Source organism: Symphalangus syndactylus, chromosome 5 (assembly GCF_028878055.3).
Source record: "Symphalangus syndactylus isolate Jambi chromosome 5, NHGRI_mSymSyn1-v2.1_pri, whole genome shotgun sequence".
Taxonomy (NCBI): domain Eukaryota; kingdom Metazoa; phylum Chordata; class Mammalia; order Primates; family Hylobatidae; genus Symphalangus; species Symphalangus syndactylus.
Genome location: NC_072427.2, coordinates 75,695,140 through 75,721,226, shown reverse-complemented (window position 1 = coordinate 75,721,226; position 26,087 = coordinate 75,695,140). Strand labels below are relative to the sequence as shown.

The 26,087-nt window shown below is 43.8% G+C and overlaps 1 protein-coding gene across 3 annotated transcripts; it reads left to right on the top strand.

Annotated features, from left to right (window-relative positions):
- Positions 1 to 2,560: 2,560 nt before the first annotated feature.
- LOC129483185 (general transcription factor II-I-like) lies at positions 2,561 to 24,913 on the top strand. Of its 3 annotated transcripts, none has more exons than XR_010120971.1 (6): positions 2,561 to 2,808; positions 6,709 to 6,830; positions 7,044 to 7,179; positions 8,870 to 8,928; positions 10,679 to 10,750; positions 20,049 to 20,227. XR_010120971.1 is itself a non-coding variant. In XM_055280207.2 (3 exons), exons 1-3 carry the CDS (start codon positions 8,787 to 8,789, stop codon positions 24,728 to 24,730), a joined length of 339 nt encoding a protein of 112 aa, XP_055136182.1. In that variant the 5' UTR covers positions 8,706 to 8,786; the 3' UTR covers positions 24,731 to 24,913. The 3 variants fall into 3 exon arrangements, 1 of the variants encoding a protein (XP_055136182.1); XR_010120970.1 differs by having other exon boundaries at positions 10,645 to 10,750; XM_055280207.2 differs by lacking the exons at positions 2,561 to 2,808; positions 6,709 to 6,830; positions 7,044 to 7,179; positions 10,679 to 10,750 and adding an exon at positions 24,718 to 24,913 and having other exon boundaries at positions 8,706 to 8,928; positions 20,049 to 20,232.
- Positions 24,914 to 26,087: the final 1,174 nt, after the last annotated feature.

Genomic DNA, 26,087 nt, shown 5'->3' with positions numbered 1-26,087 from the left:
AGAGTTAAAGTATTTATTGTTAATAATTCACTTAGCATAATAGGCATGTTTAGCCTAAGTAACTGATGTCACAATGCTTATATCTAGGAGGAATTCTTTTTATATTAGCTCTCAAGAGAGATAAGATCCTTTCCACGTGGTTTGGGCTTGCCCCTTTGACTGAGAGCATGCCACTTTTTACTAGAGTTTGATGTATGACTCAACTCAGAGTTGAGGATGGAAAGTGGGGATAATAGCACCTGCCTGTACCCTGGTACAGATCATATGATGTTGACTTCTTTACTTGTGGAGTCAGGGTCTCGCTCTGTTGCCCAGGCTGGAGTGCAGTGGCACGATCATGGCTCACTGCAGCCTTGAACTCCTGGTGTGGTGGTACGCACCTGTATTCCCAGCTACTCGGGAGGCTGAGGCAGAAGAATCGCTTGAACCCAGGAGGCAGAGGTTGCAGTGAGCCAAGATCATGCCACTGCACTCCAGCCTGGCAACAAAGCAAGGCTCCATCTCAGGAAAAAAAAAAAAATTAAATTAAAAAGTTCTAGTACCTAAAATGAGCAAAATCACCGGGCACAGTGGGTCACACTTGTAATCCCAGCACTTTGGGATGCCAACGTGGGTGGACCATCTGAAGTTAGGAGTTTGAGACCAGCCTGCAGTGAGCCAAGATTGCACCACTGCACTCCAGCCTGGGAGACAGAGTGATACTCCATGTCAAAAAAGGAATTAGCCAAGTGTGGTAGCAGGCACCTGTAGTACTAGCTACTGGGGAGGCTGACGGGGAAGGATTCCTTGAGCCCGAAGGTCAAGGCTGCAGTGAGCCATGATCGCGCCACCTCACTCCAGCCAGGGCAATAGAGCAAGATCCTGTCTCAAAAAAGAAAAACACACACACACATACACGCAAACAAAACACGTAACAGGACAGAACAGCATCATTTCCTTATCATTAGTTTGAAGAAGTGAATTGCCTGTAAGTTTCCATTTTCTAAAAAAGCATTAAAATATAGTGTAAGGCCAGGCACGATGGCTCGTTCCTGTAATCCCAGCACTTTGGGAGGCTGAAATGGATTGCCTGAGCCCAGGAGGTGGAGGCTGCAGCGAGGATCGAGGCTCAAGCGATCCTCCCGCCTCAGCTCCGCAAGCAGCAGGGATTACAAGCGCTTGCCACCACGCCCAGCTAATTTTTGGTATTTTTGTAGAGACAGGGTTTCACCACGTTGCCCAACGTGGTCTGGAACTCCTGAGCTCAAGCGATCTGCCGGCCTCGGCCCCCAAAAGTGCTGGGATTACGGGCGTGAGCCTCGGGTCCTGGCCCAACTACTTTCTTCAATCTGAGCATGAGCGCTGGAAGAAAAGCTCTCACTTACATATAATTTTTTAGAGACAGAGTCTCCCTCTGTCACACAGACTGGAGTGCAATGGCACAATTTCGGCTCACTGTAACCTCAACCTCCCGTGCTTGATTGCTGATATAATCTCGGCTCACTGTAATCTCAACCTCCTGGGCTCGATCGCATATATATAAATACATACATATATTTGTTTGTTTAGACGTTATCTCAGTCTGTCCAACAGGCTGGAGTGCAGTGGTGCGATCTCGGCTCACTGCAACCTCCGCCTCCCGGGTTCAAACAATTCTCTGCCTCAGCCTCCCGAGTAGCTGGGATTACAGGCGCCCGCCACCACGCCCGGCTAATTTTTGTGTTTTTAGTAGAGACGGGGTTTCGCCATGCTGGCCAGGCTGGTCTTGAACTCCTGACCTCGTGATCCACCCGCCTCAGCCTCCCAAAGTGCTGGGATTACAGGCGTGGGCCACCGCACCCCGCCGATCGCTTATATTTTTTAAAAGATGTTTTCTTCGTTTTCTAGCCCCTTCTAACCAGCTACAAAGTTTCAAAGGCTTAATGCTATCGCAAAGGGCCTTCAGAGGTCAAGCTCAGGGGTGCAGCTCCCTAATGAGGGGCAGCCTCAGAGGGGACCGACCCCGCCCAGGATGAGCAGCGCCAGGTAGCGGGGGGACGCTCCCGGGGGTCCCCGGGCCCTGGCTGGGGGAGGTGTTGTGGGGCGTACGTACCCAAGCTCAGGTGAGGCGAGTGCGCGGCCGCTGCTGCAGCTGGAGCTGGCCATTGAGGAGCTTCTGCGCCACCCGTGCGATGGTGTCCGCCAGGTGCCGGCCGGTTGGCGCGTGGCGCCTGTTCGCGCAGAGTCTGGCCTTTGCTGCGCCCGGCCAAGTCGTAAAGCTCCTCCTGTAGCTTATAGGCGACGGCGGCCAGGCCGAAGCCTCCGGACACAAAAGCGCCAGTCCAGCGGCGGGTTACAACCCGCCCGGCCGCCTGCAGCCAGCCGTCCGCACAGGCGCGCTCCTGGAAGCCCCCAGCAGCCCCTCCGCGAGTTCCGATTGGCTCCGCGTGAGAGGCGGTCCTTAGTGACGCCATAGAGGTGGGCCTTCGGTGACGTCACAGGCGCGGGCGTTCGGCGACGTCACTGGGGCCGTAGGGTCCTTGCAGCTGGGCAGTCTTCTCAGCGTGTAGCCTGGTAACCACGACCTCTCCGCCAGGTCCTGTATGTTGCTGGCTGGAGAAGGGTAGTTGAAAACTCAGACCAAGCACAGTGTTTATTTTGGTCAAAACTAGAAGACTATGTCCAGGCGCGGCCGAGGCTGGAGGACCCCTTCAGGCCAAGAGCAACCTAGCAATATGGTGCGACCGGATCTCTGTAGTCCTACCTCAGCCCCCCAGCTACTTGAACCCCAAAGTTCGAGGCTCCAATGAGCTATGATCCCACCACAGCATTGTAGCCTGCCAGACTGAGGTAAACCCTGTCTAAAAAAAAAAAAAAAAAACTATCCAAGTGTGCAACAGGGAGGGACCGCTTAAATAAAACATGAGGCTGGCTGGGCCCTGTAATCCCAGCATTTTGGGAGGCCGAGGCGGGAGGATGGATGGCTTGGGCTCAGGAGTTCGAGACCAGCCTGGGCAACATGACGAAACCCAGTCTCTACAAAAGATACAAAAATTAGCCAGGCGCGGTGCACACCTGGCCAAATTTTTGTACCTTTTGTAGAGATGGGGGTCTGGTTATGTTGCTCAGGCCGGTTTCGAGCAACTGGGTTTAAGCGATCTACTCACCTTGGCCATGAGAGTTGTCGGGATTGCAGGCATGAGGGACCACGCCCTGCTTGGGTTAGGCTATTTAATAACATAAAGTGCTCGTCTCGGCTCGTTGGCTGACGCCTGTAATCCCAGCACTTTGGGAGGCCGAGGCGGGTGGATCACCTGAGGTCAGGAGTTTGAGACTAGCCTGGCCATGGTGAAACCCAGTCTCTACAAAAAATACAAAAATTAGCCATATGTGGTGGTGCATGCCTGAAGTCGCAGCTACTCGGGAGGCTGATACAGGAGAATTGCTTGAACCCAGGAGGCAGAGGTTGCAGTGAGCCAAGATCGCACCACTGCACCCCAGCCTGGCGGACACAGCGAGACTCCAGTTTGACACCAGCCTGGGCAATGTAGTGAAACCCTATCTGTATAAAACAAACAAAAAACCGAGGTGTAAATGTGTCCACCTGTGGCCCTAGCTACTTAGGAGGCTGAGGCAGGAGGATCACTTGAGGCCAGGAGCTTAAGGCTGCAGTGAGCTATGATCATCCCACTGCTCTCCATCCTCAGCAATAGAATGAAAGCCTGTCTCTAGATAGCTAGCTAGCTAGATAATTGATACGTAGTTTTCTTTCTTTCTTCTTCTTTCTTCCTTTCTCCTTCCTTCCTTCCTTTCTTTTTTTTTTTTTTGAGACAGAGTCTTGTTCTGTCACCTAGGCTGGGGTGCAGATCTTGGCTCACTGGCTCACTGCAACCTCTGCCTCCTGGGTTCAAGCGATTCTGCTGCCTCAGCCTCCTGAGTAGCTGGGAATTATAGGTACATGCCACCATGCCCGGCTAACTTTTTGTATCTTTATAGAGATGGGGTTTCACCATGTTGGTCAGGCTGCTCTGGAGCTCCTGACCTCGTGATCTGCCCGCCTTAGCCTCCCAAAGTGCTGGGATTACAGGCATGAGCCACCTCGCCCAGCCTATATGTAGTTTTCTATCAAATTTTTTTCCTAGATTTGAACAGGTTTTTCTAAAGTAGCATTCAACACATCAGCATTTTACAGTGTTATTAGTTGTTAATATGATTATGTTTTTCTGAAATACAGTATCCTTTACAAAAGCAGTTTTGTCTTTCAAAGCACATAGATAGGTCCTCAGGTGAATTTGTCTGATGTTGACGACCTTGGTACCCTTTTGTCCACTTGATTGGAAGAGTTAATCAGTAATTTCAGGTCACTATTGGCCTTAGAGGAAGAGCCCAAAGGCGACAAACAAGGGCGCTGGTGTCCAGTTGCCTTCTAGAAGCATTTTCACCTTCCCTTAAGGTTTCCCTTGATGAACATAGAAGTACTGTATGTAGAATGGACCCAGTGCGGCCCTGGAAACTGTATATTAGGCCAAATTTACATTTCTTACCTTTATGAGAGGCACCCTGGTAGGCTAGTGGAGTTACACACGAAGTCTGATCTCAGCTGCACTGTCCAGAAATGCAACATGGTCCAATCAAATAGCATTCTCTGAACTGGTTTCTTTAGCTGTAAAATAAGAATAACAAATATACTCATCTAAAAAGACAGCTTAGTGTATCTGAGTGGTCTTTTATTTTCTATGAAACTTCAACACAGTATTTTCATTGCCATACCACGTTTTTTGTTTCATTTATTTTTATTTATTTATTTATTTTTGAGATGGAATCTGTTTTTGTTTTTGTGATGGAGTCTCACTGTTGTCACCCAGGCTGGATTGCAGTGGCATGATCTTGGCTCACTGCAACCTCTGTCTCCCAGGTTCAAGTGATTCTGCTGCCTCAGCCCCCTGAAAAGCTGGGATTACAGGTGCCCAACACCACAGCCAGCTAATTTATATATATATATATATCAGTAGAGATGGGGTTACATCATGTTGCCCAGGCTGGTCTCAAACTCCTGACCTCAAGTGATCCACCCACCTCGGCCTCCCAAATTGCTGGGATTTTCGGCATGAGCCACTGAGCCCAGCTCGTTTTTAAAAAAGGATTTCTTGACCAGTCTCGGTGGCTCACACTTGTAATCCCAACACTTTGGTAGGGAGAGGTGGGTGGATCAACTGAGGTCAGGAGTTCGAGACCAGCCTGACCAACATGGAGAAACCCTGTCTCTACTAAAAATACAAAATTAGCCAGGCATGGTGGTGCTTGCCTGTAATCCCAGCTACTTGGGCCTGGTAATTGAACCCCTCAGCCCTGAGGATGAGAAACCTTGCCTCAGTTCTTCCCCAGGTGATCAGCCCAGGGGAAAGGAAGGAGAGACCGGAAAAGAGGACCCATGAGAAGAGCCCCCTCCTGGAGTTTGAGGCCCACTCCCTCCTGCCCTGGCCTCTCCTCTGTCTAGGACTCCTCCCTGCTCTGCCCCACTCCTGGAGACATGATTCATGGGAGGCTGCGTTTAAGTACACGCCTCAGCGGCATCCCTAAGCCCAAAGTGGGCAGGCTCACCTGCAGGGGAGCAGAGTAACATGGCAGGAAGGGAGGGTGAAGGCCACCCTGGAACCGCACCTCTCTGCCTCACGTCACTCGGGTGCATTCCTCTCTCACCTCACTCAGGCAGCGGCATGAGTTCAATAGGAATGATGCCCTGCTCCCTCTGCTGCCTCTTTTTAGTCTTGGGGCTACCATAACACTTTCCCTTCCCTAGCACTGCCAACCTGTTGGGACATTGGGCTTCCCTCTCCCAGGGTCCTGGGGACAGGCCCATCCCATATCATACCTGCAGAGAGACACTTTTTTCCCCAGATCAGCCAGGTTTCATGAGTTAAATGCAGACCTGAATCATACCAAGCTGAGATTGGGGTACACACTCTCCTCTACTGAAAAGTAGTGAGGGATTCCAACTTGGTGAGAGGGAGAGTGGGGCAGAACCAGACCAGACAAGAGTGCTCACCTGGAAAAAGCCTGCTATCAAAGGCCTTGGTGAGTGCTGGGTGTGGTGGCTCACTCCTCAGCACTTTGGGAGGCTGAGATAGGTGGATCACTTGAGGCGAGGAGTTTGAGCCCAGCCTGGGGAACATGGCAGAATCCCATCTCTACTAAAAATACAAAAATTAGCTAGGCATGCTATGCTCCTGTAATCACTGCTACTCAGGAGGCTGAGGCAGGAGAATCGCTTGAACTGGGGAGGCAGAGGTCGAAGTGAGCCAAGATTGTGTCACTGCACTCCAGTCTCGGAGACAGAGTGAAAGTGTGTCTCAAAAAAAAAAAAAAAAAAAGAAAATGGCCGTGGCAGAAGGACCGGCCTGGCAGTGCCTTCCCTTGAATTTCTCCTGGGTAGGCCCCTGCCATGAGGAGGCACTTCCTTCTTCCTGTCCATGGCCCACAGCAAAGGAATGTGTGCTTCTAAGGGGTTTGGTGGGGCACTGTTGACAGAACTGAAAACCTTCTTCAGGTGGGTTTTGTTGTTGTTGTTGTTGTTGTTGTTGAGATGGAGCCTTGCTCTGTCACCCAGGGTGGGGTGCAGTGGCACAATCTTGGCTCACTCCAACCTCTGCCCCACCCTGGGTTCAAACAGTTCCCATGTCTCAGCCTCCTGAGTAGCTGAGATTATAGGCATGTGCCACCACGCCTGGCTAATTTTTGTATTTCTTTTAGAAATGGGGTTTCACCATGTTGGCAAGGCTGGTCTCGAATTCCTGACCTCAAGTGATCCACCCACCTCGGCCTCCCAAAGTGCTGGGATTACAGGCATGAGCCACCATGCCCAGCCCCTTCAGGTGGGTTTTGAGGCTTCACTACAATACTAGTTTCCCGTGGCTGCTGCAACAAATTACCGCACACTAAATGTCAGTGCTTTTTATAAGGTGAAACAGATTAGCTTGTGGGGCTTTTGTTGTGATGGTGATTTATTAGATTATTTAAAGACAGTAATGCTCAAGTGTTGTAAAATTATAAAAACAGTCTTCACATTTCATAATTTTTTTTTTCAGACAAAGTTTCACACTTGTTGTTCAGGCTGGAGTTGCAATCTCGGCTTACCACTACTTCTGTCTCCCAGATTCAAGAGATTCTCCTGCCTCAGCCTCCCAAGTAGCTGGGACTATAGGTGTTCGTCACCCCACCCAGGTAATTTTTGTACTTTAGTAGAGATGGGGTTTCACCATGTTGACCAGGATGGTCTTGATCTCTTGACCTCGTGATCTGCCTGCCTCGGACTCCCAAAGTGCTGGGATTACAGGTGTGAGCCACCCCTCAGCCCACATTTTATAACTTTAAAGCAGTATTAATGGTAATTGCCTTAGGGAAAGATACTTTTGTTGTGATATATAAGTATGATATTCAAGTATATTGTACAGCAAAGAACATTAAACCTAAGTCAGCACTAATGTGTTATATGGTACACTTAAAACTTTAATACAAATATTAATGTTTAGCAAATTGACCTTAACGCATAATGATAGCAAAAAAATGGAGCTGTTCTGATGATAGACCATTGGTTCTGTCTGATTTTAATACTCCCCATGCTCTTGACTTTTTCTTTTTTGCTTTGAAACAGTCTTGCTCTCTCACCCAGGCTGGATTGCAGTCGTGCGATCTTAGCTCACTGCAACCTCCACCACTCAGGTTCATGTGATCCTCCCACCACAGCCTCCCTAGCAGCTGAGACTACAGGCAATTGCCACCACACCTGGCTAATTTTTATATTTTTAGCAGAGATGGGGTTTCAACATGTTGGCCAGGCTCGTCTCAACTCCTGACCTCAGGCGATTCACCTGCCTCGGCCTCCCAAAGTGTTTGGGTTACAGGCATGAGCCACTGCACCTGGCTACCTCTTGACTTTTTATAGCTGTTATATTATTTTCATCTTAAGTAAATAAATGTTAGCTGAAACGATACAGTTCAGGAGAATCTTCTGCTTCTGTTACTAAAAAAAAATATTTTTATAAGTCCAATAGGGTTACGCTAATGTTTATGTTTGGAAAATATTACCTTTTCCGGCCAGGCCTGGTAGCTCATGCCTGTAATACCAGCACTTTGGGAGGCCGAGGTGGACGGATCTCCTGAGGTCAGGAGTTCAAGACCAGCCTGGCCAACATGGTGAAAACCTGTCTCTACAAAATACAAAAATTAGTAGGGCATGGTGGCAGGTGCCTGTAGTCCCAGCTACTCGGGAGGCTGAGACAGGAGAATTGCTTGGATCCAGGAGGCAATGGTTGCAGTGAGCTGAGATCCTGCCACCGCACTCCATCTTGGGTGACAGAGCGAGATGCCATCTCAAAAAAAAAAAAAAATACTTCTTCCATTTACTACTATCTGTATTAAATAATATTAGCTGGTATGTTTTTCTGGCTTTATAATGTGGTTCAGATTTCTGTAGAAATTCTGGCTGTATCTACATTGCCTTAAAGTAATGGGATATTTCTTTTGTTTTTTTCAGCTGGAGTTTCATTTTTGTCGCCCATGCTGGAGTATGATCCTGGCTCACTGCAATCTCTGCCTCCCAGGTTCAAGCGATTCTCCTAGCTCAGCCCCCTGAGCAGCTGGGATGACAGGCACCTGCCACAACGCCTGGCTAATTTTTGTATGTTTAGTAGAGATGGGGTTTCACCATGTTGGCCAGGCTGGTCTTGAACTCCTGACTTCACGATCTGTCTGCCTCAGCCTTCCAAAGTTTTGGGATTACAGGTGTGAGCCACCATGGCCAGCCTTTCTTTTCAAAGCCACCCTTGGTGATGAAATGTAAAATATGCACCAGTGAATATTACTTTGCTGAATATTGCCTAGTGAATATTAAGTATTTATTCTCACCTTTCAGACATGAACTTATGAATTCAACACATGAAGACTTACAACTTGATAAACCAGCTTTAGGAGGTAGGTCTTCAGTCTTAAATCAGATTAGAAGATTATGTGAAATAATTATTTAATTCTTAACAATGATTTTTTTAATGGTACCTTTCACATGAAATAAGATCTCTCTTACTTTTAATTATGTTCCAGGACAGGAGAATTCATGTTATCAAAATTCTAATACTCTTTAGAAGAATAAACTCATTTTCTTTTTATTAACCCCTTATAAATACATGTAAATGTTGCATTTATGGGTAGACATAACTAAAAGCACAATAGTTGCCCTACTTTTGACATGCAAGATTTATCTGGCATAATGCATTGAACAGTTTATAATTGAAGTCTACACTAGTCAACTGAACAAGCATTCATCAAATGTCCACGATACCCAGGACATAAGAAGGTTCCTTTTAGAGTATGGAGCCATGCATATCATCTCTTAATTGTTAGATGTGTTTTGAAAGAAATAGAAATATAATTGATTTTCTTACTTGTTTTGGCTCTGGAGTGGAGTGCAGACAAAAAAGAATGGAATCACACTGTTTAGATTTACTAAAATGGAAGGATTGCCAGCAAGATCATATCCCTAGTCTCCACATAGCAAATGGCACTTGCTAACTGTTCACTGTTTTTTTTTTTGAGATGACGTTTTCCTCTGTTGCCCATGCTGGAGTGTAGTGGTATGATCTCAGCTCACTGCAAGCTCCACCTCCTGGGTTCAAGCAATTCTCCCTACCTCAGCCTCCCAAGTAGCTGGGATTACAGGCACCTGCCACCATGCCTGTCTAAGTTTTTTATTTGCAGTAGAGTTTGGGTTTCACCATGTTGGCCAGGCTGGTCTGGAATTTTTTTTTTTTTTTTTTTTTTTTTTTTGAGACGGAGTCTTTCTTTGTCCCCCAGGCTGGAGTGCGGTGGCGCGATCTCGGCTCACTGCAAGCTCCGCTTCCCGGGTTCACGCCATTCTCCTGCCTCAGCCTCCCGTGTAGCTGGGACTACAGGCGCCCGCCAACACGCCCGGCTAATTTTTTGTATTTTTAGTAGAGACGGGGTTTCACCGTGTTAGCCAGGATGGTCTCGATCTCCTGACCTCGTGATCCGCCCGCCTCGGCCTCCCAAAGTGCTGGGATTACAGGCTTGAGCCACCGCGCCCGGCGCTGGTCTGGAATTGCTGACCTCAGATGATCTGCCCGCCTTGACCTCCCAAAGTACTGGGATTATAGGCATGAGACAGCCTGTCCTGCCTGCTAGTGGTTCTTGAGCACACAGTTCTGCTTTTTCCTAGCTTTAACGAATGTCTGATTCTTCCTTTTTTTGTGCAGTGTATGTCAGCATTGTTTCAGTAATAAATACAATCTGGATCTTAGAAATAATATTAGTCACAGATGCCAGGTTCAGTGGCTCACGCCTGTAATCCCAGCACTTTGGGAGGCTGAGGCGGGTGGAGCACGAGGTCAGGAGATCGAGACCATCCTAGCTAACACGGTGAAACCCCTTCTCTACTAAAAATACAAAAAATTAGCCAGGTGTGTGTAGTCCCAGCTACTCGGGAGGCTGAGGCAGGAGAATGGTGTGAACCCAGGAGGCAGAGCTTGCAGTGAGCCGAGATTGTGCCACTGCATTCCAGCCTGGGCGACAGAGTGAGACTCCATGTCAAAAAAAAAAAAAATTAGTCACAGGAAAGAAAAATACTGCCATTTTATAATAATAATATTTAATAACCTAAGTTATTAAGCCCATTAGATTTTGAAAACTTGTATTCCTGTGATTTCGATAGTGAAGGAAGTATGGTATACCAGAATCACTAAATTATGAAAGATGGTGGATCAGCTTTTTGCAAAAAAATCTGGTAAGTCTGTTTTTTCCCCTTCAATTAAATTATATTACTGAGTAATGTTTTTTATAATGATGTTTCATTTAGGAAAGTAAATACAATGAGTAGTACTCAGCTCCAGTTTTCTCTTACTGTTTTGTTTTTGAGACAGAGTTTCGTTCATGTTACTCAGGCTGGAATGCAGTGGCGTGGTCTCGGATCATTGCAACTTCCACCTCCCAGGTTCAAGCTATTGTCCTGCCTCAGCCTCCCAAGTAGGTGGGATTACTGGCACCTGCCACCATGCCCAGCTAATTTTTGTATTTTCAATAGAGATGGGGTTTCACCATGTTGGTAGGCTGGTCTCGAACTCCTAATCTCAGGTGATCCACCCACCTCAGCCTCCCAACTTGCTGGGATTATAGGCCTGAACCACCGCGCCCGGGCTCTCATACTGTTTTTTTTTTTTTTTTTTTTTTTTTTGAGATGGAGTCCAGGCTGGAGTGCAATGGTGCAATCTTGGCTCACTGCAACCTCTACCTCCTGGGTTCAAGCGATTCTCCTGTGTCAGCCTCCTGAATAGCTGGGATCACAGGCATGTACCACCACACCTAGCTAATTTCTTTTTGAATTTTTTGTAGAGATGGGGTTTCACCATGTTGGCCAGGCTGGTCTTAAACTCCTGATCTTAGGTGATCCACCCGCCTTGGCCTTCCAGAGTGCTGAGATTACAGGTGAGAGCCACCGAACTCCGCCAGGAGTGGAGTATTTTTATGGTTCACCTTTTAGACCATAGAGAATAACTTCCTGATGTTGCCATTCATTTGTAAACTGCCATGGCGTTGGTGGGAGTGTAGCAGTGAGGATGACCAGAGGTCACTTTCGTCGTTATCTTGGTTTTGGCTGGCTTTTTTACTGCAACTCATTTTATCAGCAAGGTCTTTATGACCTGTATATTGTGCTGACCTCCTCCATCACCCTGTGACTTAGAAAGACTTAACCATCTGGGAATGCAGCTCAGTAGGTCTCAGCCTCATTTTACCCAGCTCCTATTTAAAATCGAGTTGCTGTCATTCAAATGCCTACGACAGTATTGCTGCTTTCTTTAAGGTTCCTGAAAGGGAGAGAGGAAATATTAGATTTCTCATGGCTGTGAACCACTGCAAGTATTGAGGAAATATTTACTACTTCCAGCCTCATAATCCTGCAGTCATTTGGCACCTGTGAGTCAGGTGCAGGGGGAACTGCCCCATACATTCTGGAGCATTTAATCTGGTGGGGAAACCTGTAGTAAGTAGGAGATATTTACTACATAAGGTGTTAAGGTCTGGGATAGAATTAAGTGGAATAAGGGGATGGGGAGGCAGGGGGTGTGATTGGGACAGCCTTGATGATACGTGAGGAGCACATTCTGCAGTGGGCCTCACCTCTTTCTGAAACTTCCACTTTTTTCACTCTCAACTTCAACAATTGGTTCTTTTTTATTTTATAGAAAGTTTGTTAGAATTAGGTTTATATATTTTCTTGTTGAATTAACAGAATAATTTTATTTAACATCACTCTCTAGTGTGACTGAAATCCTGTAATCCTTTACTGTTATTTGTTTATGGGCATATTTGTTTTTACAGCTATGATAATTATTTTATTTTGTGTGGTTTCTCAAAAACACGTGTTTCTTATATCAAAGAGTCTGTATACTAGAGTCTTTCAGATTTGGTGCTAATAACATTAAGTAAGAATTTAAGACAAGTCTTGAGATGTTAGAGGAAAGCCAGTCTAAGAACAAATAAGTTAATTATTATTTATTTTGAGTTGACATTTAAGTTGAGGTGTGGAGGTGGAGGAGACAGTTGGTTAAATGAGTTTAGAACTAAGGAGAAAGATCTGGGAATAGATATAATTTTGGATTTTATAGTGGTGTTTTGATAGCAATTGTTGATATTGCCAAAATAATTCATCAAGGAGCTCCCTGACAGCTACCCGACCTTTCTTTTTAAAGAAACAGGGTTGGCCGGGTGCGGTGGCCCATGCCTGTAATCCCAGCATTTTGGAAGGCGGATCACCTGAGGTCGGGAGTTTGAGACCAGCCTGACCAACATGGAGAAACCCCATCTCTACTAAAAATACAAAATTAGCTGGGTGTGGTGGTGTGTGCCTATAATCCCAGCTACTCGGGAGGCTGAGGCGGGAGAACTGCTTGAGCCCAGCAGCTGGAGGTTGCAGTGAGCCGAGATCACACCATTACACTCCAGCCTGGGCAACAAGAGTGAAACTCCATCTCAAAAAAAAAAAAAAAAAAAAAGAAACAGGATCTTCTTATGCTGTCTGGGCTGGACTAGAACTCCTATGCTCACGTTATCCTCCTGCCTCAGTCTCCAAGTAGCTGGGACTACAGGCACATGCCAGCATGTCCAGCTTTGAGCCACTCCCACCCATCATGTTGCAAAATATTTAAATGTTACATACAGAGGTGCGAGGGAGATGTGCATATAAGCAGCACCATGTGAATTGCGTGAATCTTTTTTTTAGAGTTCTGTTTGGATGTGGCTTCAGAGCAGGGATTAGTCAATTCATTTTTACTTTTTTTTCTTTTCTTTTTTTTTTTTTTTTTTGAGGTGGATTCTCACTCTGTCACCAGGCTGGAGTGCAGTGGCAAAATCTCAGCTCACTTCAGCCTCTGCCTCCTGGATTCTCTTGCCTCAGCCCCCTGAGTAGCTGGGATTACAGATGCCTGCCACCATACCTGGCTGATTTTTTGTTTGTTTGTTTTTTGTACTTTTGGTAGAGGCAGGCTTTCACCATGTTGACCAGGCTGGTCTCGAAATCCTGACTTATGTGATCCACCTGCCTCAGCCTCCCAAAGTGCTGGGATTGCAAGTATGAGTCACAGCACCCGGCTGTTTTATTTTACATTTTTAAATCACAATTTTTACACCTATTCAAAAGTAGAGAAAATAGTACAATGACCACTAAAATACCCATTCCTCAATTTCTGTGATCTTTAAGATTGTCTCACATTTTGTTCTATTCCTTTACCTCCCTTTGTAGGAATATTGCAAAGCACATCAGTCATCACATCATTTTATCTGTTCAGTGTGCATCCCCGAACAGCATTTACGTATTCCTACACAACCAGTATCTCATCATATCTGACAAAATTGACAATGATTTTTTTGGTGTCAGCTCATATGCAGCCCTTAGTTGAGTTTCCTCACTCTTTTCTTTTCTTTTTCTTTTTTTTTTTTTTTTGAGACAGAGTCTTGTACTGTCACCCAGGCTGGAGTACAATGGCGTAATCTCGGCTCACTGCAGCCTCTGCCCCCTGTGCTCCAGCAATTCTCCTGCCTCAGCCTCCTGAGTAGCTGGGATTACAGGCACATGCCACCATGCCTGGCTAATTTTTCTATTTTTAGTAGAGACGGGGTTTCGCTATATTGGCCAGGCTGGTCTTGAACTCTTGACCTCAGGTGATCCTCCCACCTCGGCCTCCCAAAGTGCTGAGATTACAGGCATGAGCCACCACACCCAGCCAAGTTTCTCACTCTTACATGGACAGTATCTCATTTTCTCATTATCTGAAAAATTTTGCTTTAAATCTGGATCCAAAAAATCTTCATGTGCTAACTTTGGTTGTTATGCTTCTTGTAATCTAAACTGGCCTCTGCTTACTTTTTTTATTTCCCATTCCATGAATTCTGTGTGCAAAGTTATATATATATATATATATATATATATATATATATGTATATATATACGTATACATATATATATATACGTATATATATATATACGTATACATATATATATATGTATACGTATATATATATATATATGTATCTTGCTCACGAGGTTGAAGGGGGTAAAGAACATTGATCTTGTTGTTTCAGTGTAGATGAAAGTTTAGCCTGAAATGTGCCAGTTTGCAGCAGCAAATGGAGGAGGGTTATTACAGTCATGAACAGTTCGTAGCAAAAGGCTGCTTCCAAATAGTATTTGCAGGCCGGGTGCAGTGGCTCATGCCTATAATCCCAGCCCTTTAGGAGGCAGAGATGGGTGGATCACTTGAGGTTAGGAATTTGAGACCAGCCTGGCCAACATAGTGAAACCCCGACTCTACTGAAAAGTACAAAAGTTAGCCAGACATGGTGGCAGGCAACTGTAATTTTAGCTACTCAGGAGGCTGAGGCAGGAGAATCACTTGAACCCAGGAGGCAGAGGTTGGAATGAACCAAGATCATGCTACTGCACTCCAATCTGGGTGACGGAGCAAGACTCCATCTCGAAAAAGAAAAAAAATAGTATTTAGGTTGTATTCTTTATTGTCTATAATGATTTTTTTTCTCTCTCTTCTTCCTGAGGATATTGAAAAATAGAGTTCAATCTTTTAAGATCTTAGAGTTATTTTGTCTTGGGACCAGGGCACTTAAATTTGCCAAAATCAGGCTGTTAATGATGGGTAATTTTTATTTATTTATTTATTTATTTATTTATTTATTTATTTATTTATTTATTTATCTGTTTATTTATTTTTGAGATGGAGTCTCGCTCTGTCACCCAGACTGTAGTGCAGTGGCGCGATCTCTGCTCACTGCAAGCTCTGCCTCCCAGGTTCATGCCATTCTCCTGCCTCAGCTTTCTGAGTAGCTGGAACTACAGGTGCCCGCCACCACACCCAGCTAATTTTTTGTATTTTTAGGAGAGATGGGGTTTCACCGTGTTAGCCAAGATGGTCTCAATCTCCTGACCTCATGATCCGCCCGCCTCGGCCTCCCAAAGTGTTGGGATTACAGGCGTGAGCCACTGTGCTTGGCTATTATTATTATTTTCGTTTTTAAAATTTTTATTTCTCAGCCTTGCGATTCTGATACGTAACAATGCAAGTATCTTCAAAGATAGAAAACATATACAGTTATCATTAAAATGGGAGAACTCAGAATACACAATCATGGAGCAGTGCCCTCCACCAGCCCCCCAGCTAACTACAGCTGCAAGCATGATTCTCATGCTCTCTTGTATCTAGTGTTCAACTAGTGACACAGCTTCTTCACTCATGGTGAAGGGCCATCAGCAAATGGCACTTAAGCATGGGGGCTTGAGAAAGATCCCACACACTCGAGGCCATGTTGGAGACATTTCATGAAAGGATTAGGTGGGTTACCCCTGGCTTTCTGCCCCAGAGTTTATCAAGACTGATATTAAAGTAAATGCATTGTAAGCCACACATACAAGTTGTGGAGTGAAATAAACTGAGTGATTTTTTTGTTTGTCCTGTTTTAATTAAATTGTGGCCTTGGATTGGGGGTAGGATTTTGTGATTATTATTATTTTTATTATACTTGAAGTTCTGGGGTACATGTGCAGAACGTGCAGTTTTGTTACATAGCTATACACACGTGCCATGGTTGTTTGCTGCACCCATCAACCCCTCATCTACATTAGGTATTTCTCCTAATGCTATCCCTTCTTTAGCCCCCAACCCCTCGACAGGCCCTGATATGTGATGTTCCCCTCCCTGTGTCCATGTGTTCTCATTGTTCAACTCCCACTTATGAGTGAGAACATGCAGTTTTTGATTTTCTGTTCTTGTGTTAGTTTGCTAAGAATGATGGTTTCCAGCTTCATCCATGTTCCTGCAAAGGACATGGACTCATCCTTTTTTATGCCTGCATAGTATTCCATGGTGTATATGTGCCACATTTTCTTTATCTGGTCTATCATTGATGAACTTTTGGGCTAGTTCCAGGTTTTTGCTATTGTGAATAGTGCCACAATGAACATACTTGCGTATGTGTCTTTATAGTAGAATGATTTATAATCCTTTAGGTATATGCCCAGTAATGGGATTGCTGGATCAAATGGTATTTCTGGTTCTAGATCCTTGAGGAATCGCTACACTGTCTTTCACAATGGTTAACCTAATTTACACTCCCAACAACTGTGTAAAAGCATTCCTATTTCTCCACATCCCCTCCAGCATCTTCTGTTTACTGACTTTTTAATGATCACCATTCTAACTGGAGTGGTTTTGATTTGCATTTCTCTAATGACCATTGATGATGAGCTTTTTTTTCATATGTTCTTTAGCTGCATGAATGTCTTCTTTTGAGAAGTATCTGCTCATATCCTTTGCCCACTTTTGATGGGGTTGTTTTTTTCTTGTAAATTTGTTTAAGTTCTTTGTAGATTCTGGAAATTAGCGCTTTGTCAGATAGACAGATTGCACAAATTTTGTCCCATTCTGTGGTTTGTCCCATTCTGTAGGTTGCTTGTTCACTCTGTTGATAGTTTCTTTTGCTGTGCTGTGCTCTTTAGTTTAATTAGGTCCCATTTGTCAATTTTGGCTTTTGTTGCCGTTGCTTTTGGTGTTTTAGTCATGAAGTCTTTGTCCGTGCCTATGCCCTGAATGGTATTGCCTAGGTTTTCTTCTAGGGTTTTTATGGTTTTAGGTCTTATGTGTAAGTCTTTAATCCATCTTGGGCTAATTTTTGTATAAGGTGTAAGGAAGGGGTCCAGTTTCAGTTTCTGCATATGGCTCAAGCAGTTTTCCCAACACCATTTATTAAATAGGGAATCCTTTCCCCATTGCTTGTTTTTGTCAGGTTTGTCAAAGATCAGATGGTTGTAGATGTGTGATGTCATTTCTGAGGCTTCTATTCTGTTCTATTGGTCTATATATCTGTTTTAGTACCAGTACCATGCTGTTTTGGTTACTGTAGCCTTGTAGTATAGTTTGAAGTCAGGTAGCGTGATACCTCCAGCTTTGTGCTTTTTGCTTAGGATTGTCTTGCCTATGTGGGCTCTTTTGTGGTTCCATATGAAATTTAAAGTAGTTTTTTCCAATTCTGTCAAGAAAGTCAATGGTAGCTTGATAGGGATAGCATTGAATCTATAAATTACTTTGGGCAGTATGGCCATTTTTACAATATTGATTCTTCCTATCCATGAGCATGTATTTTCCCATTTATTTGCGTCTTCTCTTATTTCCTTGGGCAGTTGTTTTTAGGTCTCCTTGAAGAGGTCCTTCACATCCCTTGTAAGTTGTATTCCTAGGCATTTTATTCTCTTTGTAGCAGTTGTGAATGGTAGTTCACTCATGATTTGGCTCTCTGTCTATTATTGGTGTATAGGGATACTTGTGATTTATGCACATTGATTTTGTATCCTGAGACTTCGCTGAAGTTGATTATCAGCTTAAGGCAATTTGGGGCTGAGATGATGGGGTTTTCTAAATAAACAATCATGTCATCTGGAAACAGAAATTTGACTTCCTCTCTTCCAAATTGAATACCCTTTATTTCTTTCTCTTGCCTGATTACCCTGGCCAGAACTTCCAATACTATGTTGAATAGGAGTGGTGAGAGAGGGCATCTTTGTCTTGTGCCAGTTTTCAAAGAGAATGCTTCCAGTTTTTGCACATTCAGCATGATGTTGGCTGTGGGTTTGTCATAAGTAGCTCTTATTATTTTGAGATATGTTTCATCAATATCTAGTTTATTGAGAGTTTTTAGCATGAAGGGCATTGAAATTTGTCGAAGCCCTTTTCTGCATCTATTGAGATAATCCTGTGGTTTTTATCATTGATTCTGTGTATGTGATGGATTACATTTTTTCATTTGTGTATGTTGAACCAGGCTTGCATCCCAGGTATGAAGCTGACTTGATTGTGGTGGATAAGCTTTTTGATGTGTTGCTGGATTTGATTTGTCAGTATTTTTTTTTTTTTTTTTTGAGATGGAGTCTCGCTCTGTCGCCCAGGCTGGAGTGCAGTGGCGCAATCTCAGCTCACTGCAAGCTCCGCCTCCTGGGTTCATGCCATTCTCCTGCCTCAGCCTCCGGAGTAGCTGGGACTACAGGCGCCCGCCACCACGCCCGGCTAATTTTTTGTATTTTTAGTGGAGACGGGGTTTCACCGTGGTCTTGATCTCCTGACCTCGTGATCTGCCTGCCTCAGCGTCCCAAAGTGCTGGGATTACAAGCGTGAGCCACCGTGCCCGGCCGTCAGTATTTTATTGAGGATTTTCACATCGATGTTCATCAGGGATATTGGCCTGAAATTTTCTGTTTTGTTGTGTCTCTGCCAGGTTTTATCTGGGTGATGCTGGCCTCATAAAATGAGTTAGGGAAGAGTCCCTCTTTTTCTATTGTTTAGAGTAGTTTCAGAAGGAATGGTACCAGCTCCACTTTGTACTTCTGCTGGAATTCAGCTGTGAATGTGTCTGGTCCTGGACTTCTTTTGGTTGGTAGGCTATTAATTACTGCCTCAATTTCAGGACTTGTTACTGGTCTGTTCAGGGATTTGACTTCTTCCCAGTTTAGACTTGGGAGGGTGTATGTGTCCAGGAATTTATCCATTTCTTCTAGATTTTCTAGTTTATTTGCATAGAGATGTTTATAGTATTCCCTGATGGTAGTTGGTATTTCTGTGGGATCAGTGTTGATAGCCCCTTTATCATTTTTTTTATTGCATCTATTTGATTCTTGTCTTTTCTTCTTTGTTATTCTGGCTAGTGGTCTATCTATTTTGTTGATCTTTTCAAAAAATCAGCTCCTGGATTCATTGAATTTTTGAAGGGTTTTTCTTGTCTCCTTCAGTTCTGCCCTGATCTTAGTTATTTCTTGTCTTCTGTTAGCTTTTGAATTTGTTTCTTCTTGCTTCTCTAGTTCTTTTAAGTTTGATGTTAGGGTGTCAGTTTTAAATCTTTCCTGCTTTCTCTTGTGGGCCTTGAGTGTTATAAATTTCTCTCTAAACACTGTTTTAAATATGTCCCAGAGATTCTGGTATGTTGTGTCTTTGTTCTCATTGGTTTTGAAGAACATCTTTATTTCTACCTTAATTTTGTTATTTACCCACTAGTCATTCAGGAGCCGGTTGTTCAGTTTCCATGTAGTTGTGTAGTTTTGAGTGAGTTTCTTAATCCTGAGTTCTAATTTAATTGCACTGTGGTCTGAGAGACTGTTATTATTTCCGTTATTTTGCATTTGCTGAGGAGTGTTTTACTTCCAATTATGTGATCAATTTTAGAATAAGTGCGATGAAGTGCTGAGAAGAATGTATATTCTGTGGATTTGGGTGGAGAGTTCTCTAGATGTCTATTAGGTCTGCTTTGTCGAGAACTGAGTTCAAGTCCTTAATATCCTTGTTAATTTTCTGTGTCGTTGATCTGTCTAATGATGGGTCATTTATAGTTGCCTTTGCTTTAAGTCTGTTTCAATAGTTAGTAAATATGTTTCTAGAGTTTTTCCAATTAAAAAATTGACCTGCACCTTGCTTTGGATTGTACTAAAATCTGATTTCAACACAAACATAATCTTCTGAATTACTTTGGTTTTTCAGCTGAAGCCTTGGGGAGCACTGAAGCCAAGGCTGTACCATACCAAAAATTTGAAACACATGTGAATGAGCTGAATGTGGAAGGACTACCGGAAAACATTCCTTTCAGAAGCCCCCCATTACATGGAATCCCAAGGCTCGAAAACATCTTTCAAGTGAGCAATCGAATTAAGTTTGTTATTAAGAGGTAAGATGATAATCTGCGGAAACAAATCCATTGTCTTCTCTAAGGAAAGATTAATTTGACCAAGATGGGCCTTTTGTTCCCCTCTCATTATGACTTCTTTATATTAAAATTAACATTTAGATTCATTTATTGAACAAACATTTATTTAGTATAAGCATCAGATGTGCAAAATTGGTTCTAGCAAGAACCCTGTCCTTGGGAGGCTTAATACTCAGAAAAATGCAATGAAGAGTTATTGAGCATTTTTTGGGGAGAAGGCAAGGATGGCACACCCAGATCAGTCATTTGTGCATCCAGAAGGGAGGCAGTGTGTTTCAAATATGAATAAAGGCAGAGAGGAGTCAAATATCCTCACATATTCACATACATTGCCCATTCTGTGTGGAGTGAGGAGTGCCATGTGGGCATGGTGGGATTGCTTAGATAGACTTTTGTGGCCAAATGGAGGAAGGCCTTGGCTCCTACAAAAGCAGTGGCAGTCATTAAATGGTCTCATAGCAGTTTCCTCTTAAAATAATTTGGATCTGCCCTTTAGAAAAGTTATTCTGGCTTGATTTTGAAGGGTAACTCATGAGTAGTTTGAGTGTTGGGGTGTAGGAAGAGAAAGCCTCTCTCTACTCATGGAAGGAATGTTGAAGTGGGTAGAGTCTTGCTTACTGATTGAGGTTGTGCATCTGTGTATATTCGTTGGGACTGAGTTATAAGGGAGAGGAAAGTTTTTAGATGATACAGCAAGCTGCTTCTGGCTGTGCTGTGGGACAGTTCATCTAAGATTCAGAAATATAATTGGGCTGGTTTGGGGGAAAAGTGACTTTTGCATATTTATCTTACAAAAAAGATGACTTTGGAGACATCCAGGTGGTCTCACCTGAATGTCTGAAAATTGCTATTTTCAAAATTCAAGTCACCAAAATGATTTTTTTCACTGTAAAATGAAGGCAGAATGGATTATGTTTAAAAATTGGCCGGGCACAGTGGCTCATGCTTGTAATCCCAGCACTTTGGGAGGCTGAGGCAGGTGGATTACCTGAGGCCAGGAGTTCAAGACCAGTCTGGCCAACATGGCAAAACCCTGTGTCTACTAAAAGTACAAAAATCAGCCAGGTGTGGTAGTGTGAACTTGCGGTCCCAGCTACTCGGGAGGCTGAGGCAGGAGAATAGCTTGAACCTGGGAGGTGGAGGTTGCAGTGAGTCGAGATCGTGCCACTGCACTCCAGCCTGGATGACAGAACGAGACTCCATCTCAGATAATAATAATAATATTTAGCAGTGCAAAGCTGTGTGAGAGACCTGTAAATATCTTCTAAATGTTTTATTATAATATTATTATCAACTGTTTTTCACAGACCAAAACTTCTTACTCACAATACAACTGAAGTTACTCAGCCAAGAACAAATACAACAAGTAAAATAGTTGTGAAATCCTTTTTAAAAGCACAGATTAATCTTGAAGCTTTTAAAAATTAATCTTTTACATGATGGAACTGCTCCTTCCTTCACCTCCCCAAAAAATCTTTTGCAGAAGCTCAATATAGGCACTCTGTGATTTATCAATATGAACAGATGCAGTGTAGGGATAACCCAAGGTTTTTCTTTTTTTCTTTCTTTTTTTGATACAGAGTCTCACTCTGTCACCCAGGCTGGAGTGCAGTGGTGTGATCTCGGCTCACTGCAACCAGGCTCAAGCAATTCTCCTGCCTCAGCCTTCTGAGTAGCTGGGATTACAGGCTAAGTTAGCCATGCTTGGTTAAGTTTTTTATTTTGTGTAGAGATGAGTTTTCACCATATTGGCCAGGCTGGATTCAGGTGATCCTTCTGCCTGACCCTCCCAAAGTGCTGGGATTACATATGTGAGTCACTGCACCTGGCATTAAGCTTTGAATTTTGACCGGTAGTATCCAAGAGCAATACAACGTGTGCTATAAAGGCAAGCCACATACATAATTTTATATTTTCGAGTTCAACCTGAAATCATTATAAATACACAATGAAGTATTTCACATTCTTCATTTGCGTATATTCTTTTTGTTGACAATTGGTGTGTCTTTCATACTCACAGCATATTTCAGTTTGAAGTAGCCACATTTCAGCTGTTCAGGGATAGCAGTTACTATTTGCCTTTAGACCTTTATGTTTATTCATGTGTGCCCTGTTCCTAAAATGACAAATACTGTAATACTGGCCTGCACATGAATATCACAGCCTAACAGAAAAAGATCCAATAAGTCTCTTGTTGAACAAATAATGTTATTTTCTTTTTGCGGGGAATGAAGTTTTGCTCTTGTTGCCCAGACTAGAGTACGATGGTGCGATCTCAGCTGACCGCTACCTCCGCCTCCCAGGTTCAAGTGATCCTCCTGCCTCAGCCTTCCGAGTAGCTGGGATTCTAGGTGCATGCCACCATGCCTGACTAAATTTTGTATTTTTAGTAGAGATGGGGTTTTGCCACATTGGCCAGGCTGGTCTCGGACCCCTGTCCTCAAGTGATCCACCCACCTCGGCCTCCCAAAGTGTTAGGATTACAGGCGTGAGCCACCGTGCCCAGCCTAGTTTCTTTATTAGAGCTCTAAGTGTACCTTTCTTTCCCAGCTTTTTGTTTGCCATTGTGCATTGTCAGAGTAAGTGACCACAATTTGTAGATCATCCATTACCTTAGGAACTTATGTTGCCAAGAACTAATAAATGGCCATTTAGTATGAAGTTTTGTATTGTCAGGAAATAAGTGTTGGGAATCAAGTATGAATTATGTGTGTATATTAGGTGTTTACAAATTTGTGCAGTTAATCATTCTCATGAATGCTAAGGTGAATACATGTTCTCAAGTTGGGTTAATGGGTGTATCCTAAAATACTGCTCCTTCAGCTTCCACAGTACCTTGGGGCAATTACTTAAGGTCAGTCAATGTGCCAAATAGATTTTGTGTGGATTATGGCATGGAAAGTGGTTGAGAAATTCTGTAGTAGGGTAAGAAAATTATCCTTGTCCAAGAGTTCTGCATTGGAGAAGACAAAACTCAGTGTTTAACTCATAGGTTTAGCATCTTTTTTTTTTTTTTTTTTTTTTTTTTGAGACAGAGTCTCGCTTTTTCACCCAGGCTGGAGTGCAGTGGCATGATTTCAGCTCACTGCAACATTTGCCTCCCGGGTTCGAGCAATTCTCCTGCTTCATCCTCCTGAGTAGCTGGGATTACGGCTGCATGCCACCATGCCTGGCCAATTTTTGTATTTTTAGAAGAAATGGGATTTCACCATGTTGGCCAGGTTGGTCTCAAACTCCTGACCTTGTGATCCACCCACTTTGGCCTCCCGCAGTGTTGGGATTACAGGTGTGAACCACCACACCTTGCCCTTAGCATGCTTTTGATTTAGCCAAAGAATCAAAGCATTGGTGAAGAATTGAAGATTGGAAGTTATACATTTCTTGCTAAGGGAGGTAATAGAGAAAGAAAAATATTCCTGGAGGTAGATCTTCAGTTTGCATTAGTCTGAAGATGATGAAACCTGTAGAAAACTTCATTTCTGAAGACAAAGCTCAAATTCAAGGTTGTGAGGAGTGCAGTCACCAATTTTGTTAGGGGCAGTTGTGACAGTTATTGCAGAAAGTGAGAATGCGAAACCTGTACTATATAAAGAATGTGCAAGTGTCGTAGAAGACACTGCAAGGATTGGGTGCTGGAGCAGTGCTGGACTTGCCATCATCACCAGAGTACAGCAGGTGTCACCAGAAGGAGAATCTTCTTCTTGCCATCACTAACAGCACTTGACTCTGTCCCACTCATAAAAGATCTTGGAAGGAATTAAAGGTGCTTGGTGGTTCCTCATTTTAACATAACCTTACTTGGCCTGACTGTGGACCATGCATTAGTGTTTGGACAGGACAATTAAAATCACAGAGCACATGACAAAAGAATTTTGTGGCCATCAGAACTGTCTCCTTAAACACACCATGGGTGCACTGTGTCCTCAGCTTGGTGAAAGGTAGATGTCATACATGAGAAGGCGGTGGAGCCAGGCACATGATGGAGCCTCGAAGAGTGGGAGGTGGCATCTGGCTGTGTGAGGAGGGCGTGAAGTCCTCCATGGGAGGAACAGATGCCAGCAAAGGAGGTGAGAATGGGCAGAAGAGGAGGCCAAGCAGCAAGTGAATAGAAGTGCTTGACCTCAGAGGAGGAGAGTCCCATGTCTTTATTGGTAGTATTCTAATGTGTTCATACTGAAGTTATTTTCTGTGGCTGAATGGTTCAACTACTGAAATCGGTGTGAGGTGGGGAACAACTCCTACTAAACCTTTGAGATGCTGAGTTTTCTTTTAAAGTAAAGGACATATTATAAGATTTTCTGAAACTGCCGACCTTTAGCAATATTTTCAGACCTTCTCCAACATTTTCCTTTGTCAGCAATCAGAGATGACCTCCACACTGAGGTGAATCTTCCACTCCCCTTACCCTTTCCCTTTTGTCTCTCTTTCCCTCCTTTCTTCATCCAGTAACTCCAGTTAGCCTCCATTGTCTCCAAGCTGCCTTTCATCCTTATCCATAACTCCTCCACACAAGCTCTGAACACCTGTCCATGTAAGTGACATCCTGTATGCCTTTATTTTTATTTTATTTTATTTTTGAGACAGAGTCTTGCTCTGTTGCCCAGGCTGGAGTGCAATGGTATGATCTCGGCTTTCTGCAACCTCTGCCTCCCACGTTCAGGGTATTCTCATGCCTCAGCCTCACAAGTAGCTAGGACTACAGGTATGCACCACCACGCACACCTGATTTTTGTAGTTTTTGGTAGAGATGGGGTTTCACCATGTTGGCCAGGCTGGTCTTGAACTCCTGACCACAGGTGACCACCCACCTCAGCCTCCCAAAGTGTTGGGATTACGGGTGTGAGCCACGGTGCCTGGCACATGATTTACTATTTATAAGAACATGAGCTTACTACTTGTATAACATTTATCCTTGTGTTTTAGTTGGAAGTTACTGAGGTGGTATGAGGTTTGGTGACTACATCTGGCCTCTCAGGGAAATGGCGAAGTTGTTCAGATTTTCAACTGTATTATATGAAGTTGTTTGTCAGCTTCATTGCTTATTAATGTGAAATAAGTTATAAAGGGAATTTTTTTTATAAAAAGAAATAGATTCAGGCTGAGTGTGGTAGCTCATGCCTGTAATCCTAGCACTTTGGGAGGCCAAAGTAGGTGGATTACCTGAGCTCAGGAGTTTGAGACAGCCCTCAGCAACATGGTGATGCTCTGTCTCTACTAAAATACAAAAAAAAAAAATAAGCTGGGAATGATGGTGGGTGCCTATAGTCCCAGCTACTGGGGAGGCTGAGGCATGAGAATTGCTTGATCCTGGGAGGTGGAGGTTGCAGTGAGCTAACATTGTGCCACTGCCAGCCTGGGTGACAGAGCAAGACTCTCAAAAAAAAAATGAGAAATAGATTTACTCAGGGGAGAGAATCCATTGTTCCATTATTAGTAAAACATGTCTAGTACCACACGCTTTTTGGTTTCCTAATAACCTATCAAACTACAGGGTTTTTGGCTTTGTAATATATTCAGTTCCACATTTATTCATTCAAGAATTGAAGACATTTTATATCCCCATTATATGCCAAGCACTGGGTGGGGACAATAGGTGACAGAAATGAACAAATCCCTGATCCCAGGATTTCACAGTGGATGTTGGAATTTAGTGCCATTTAGCTTCATTCGATTCTGCAGTAGTCCCAAGATTTTCCAAGATCATCCTGTCCTCCAGTGCCTGGTTGATTCAACTTCAGTATACATCCCAGAGTCTGTCCTTCTTCACTCATCACTGCTGCCACCCTGGACCTATCTGCCATCATCTCTCACCTGGA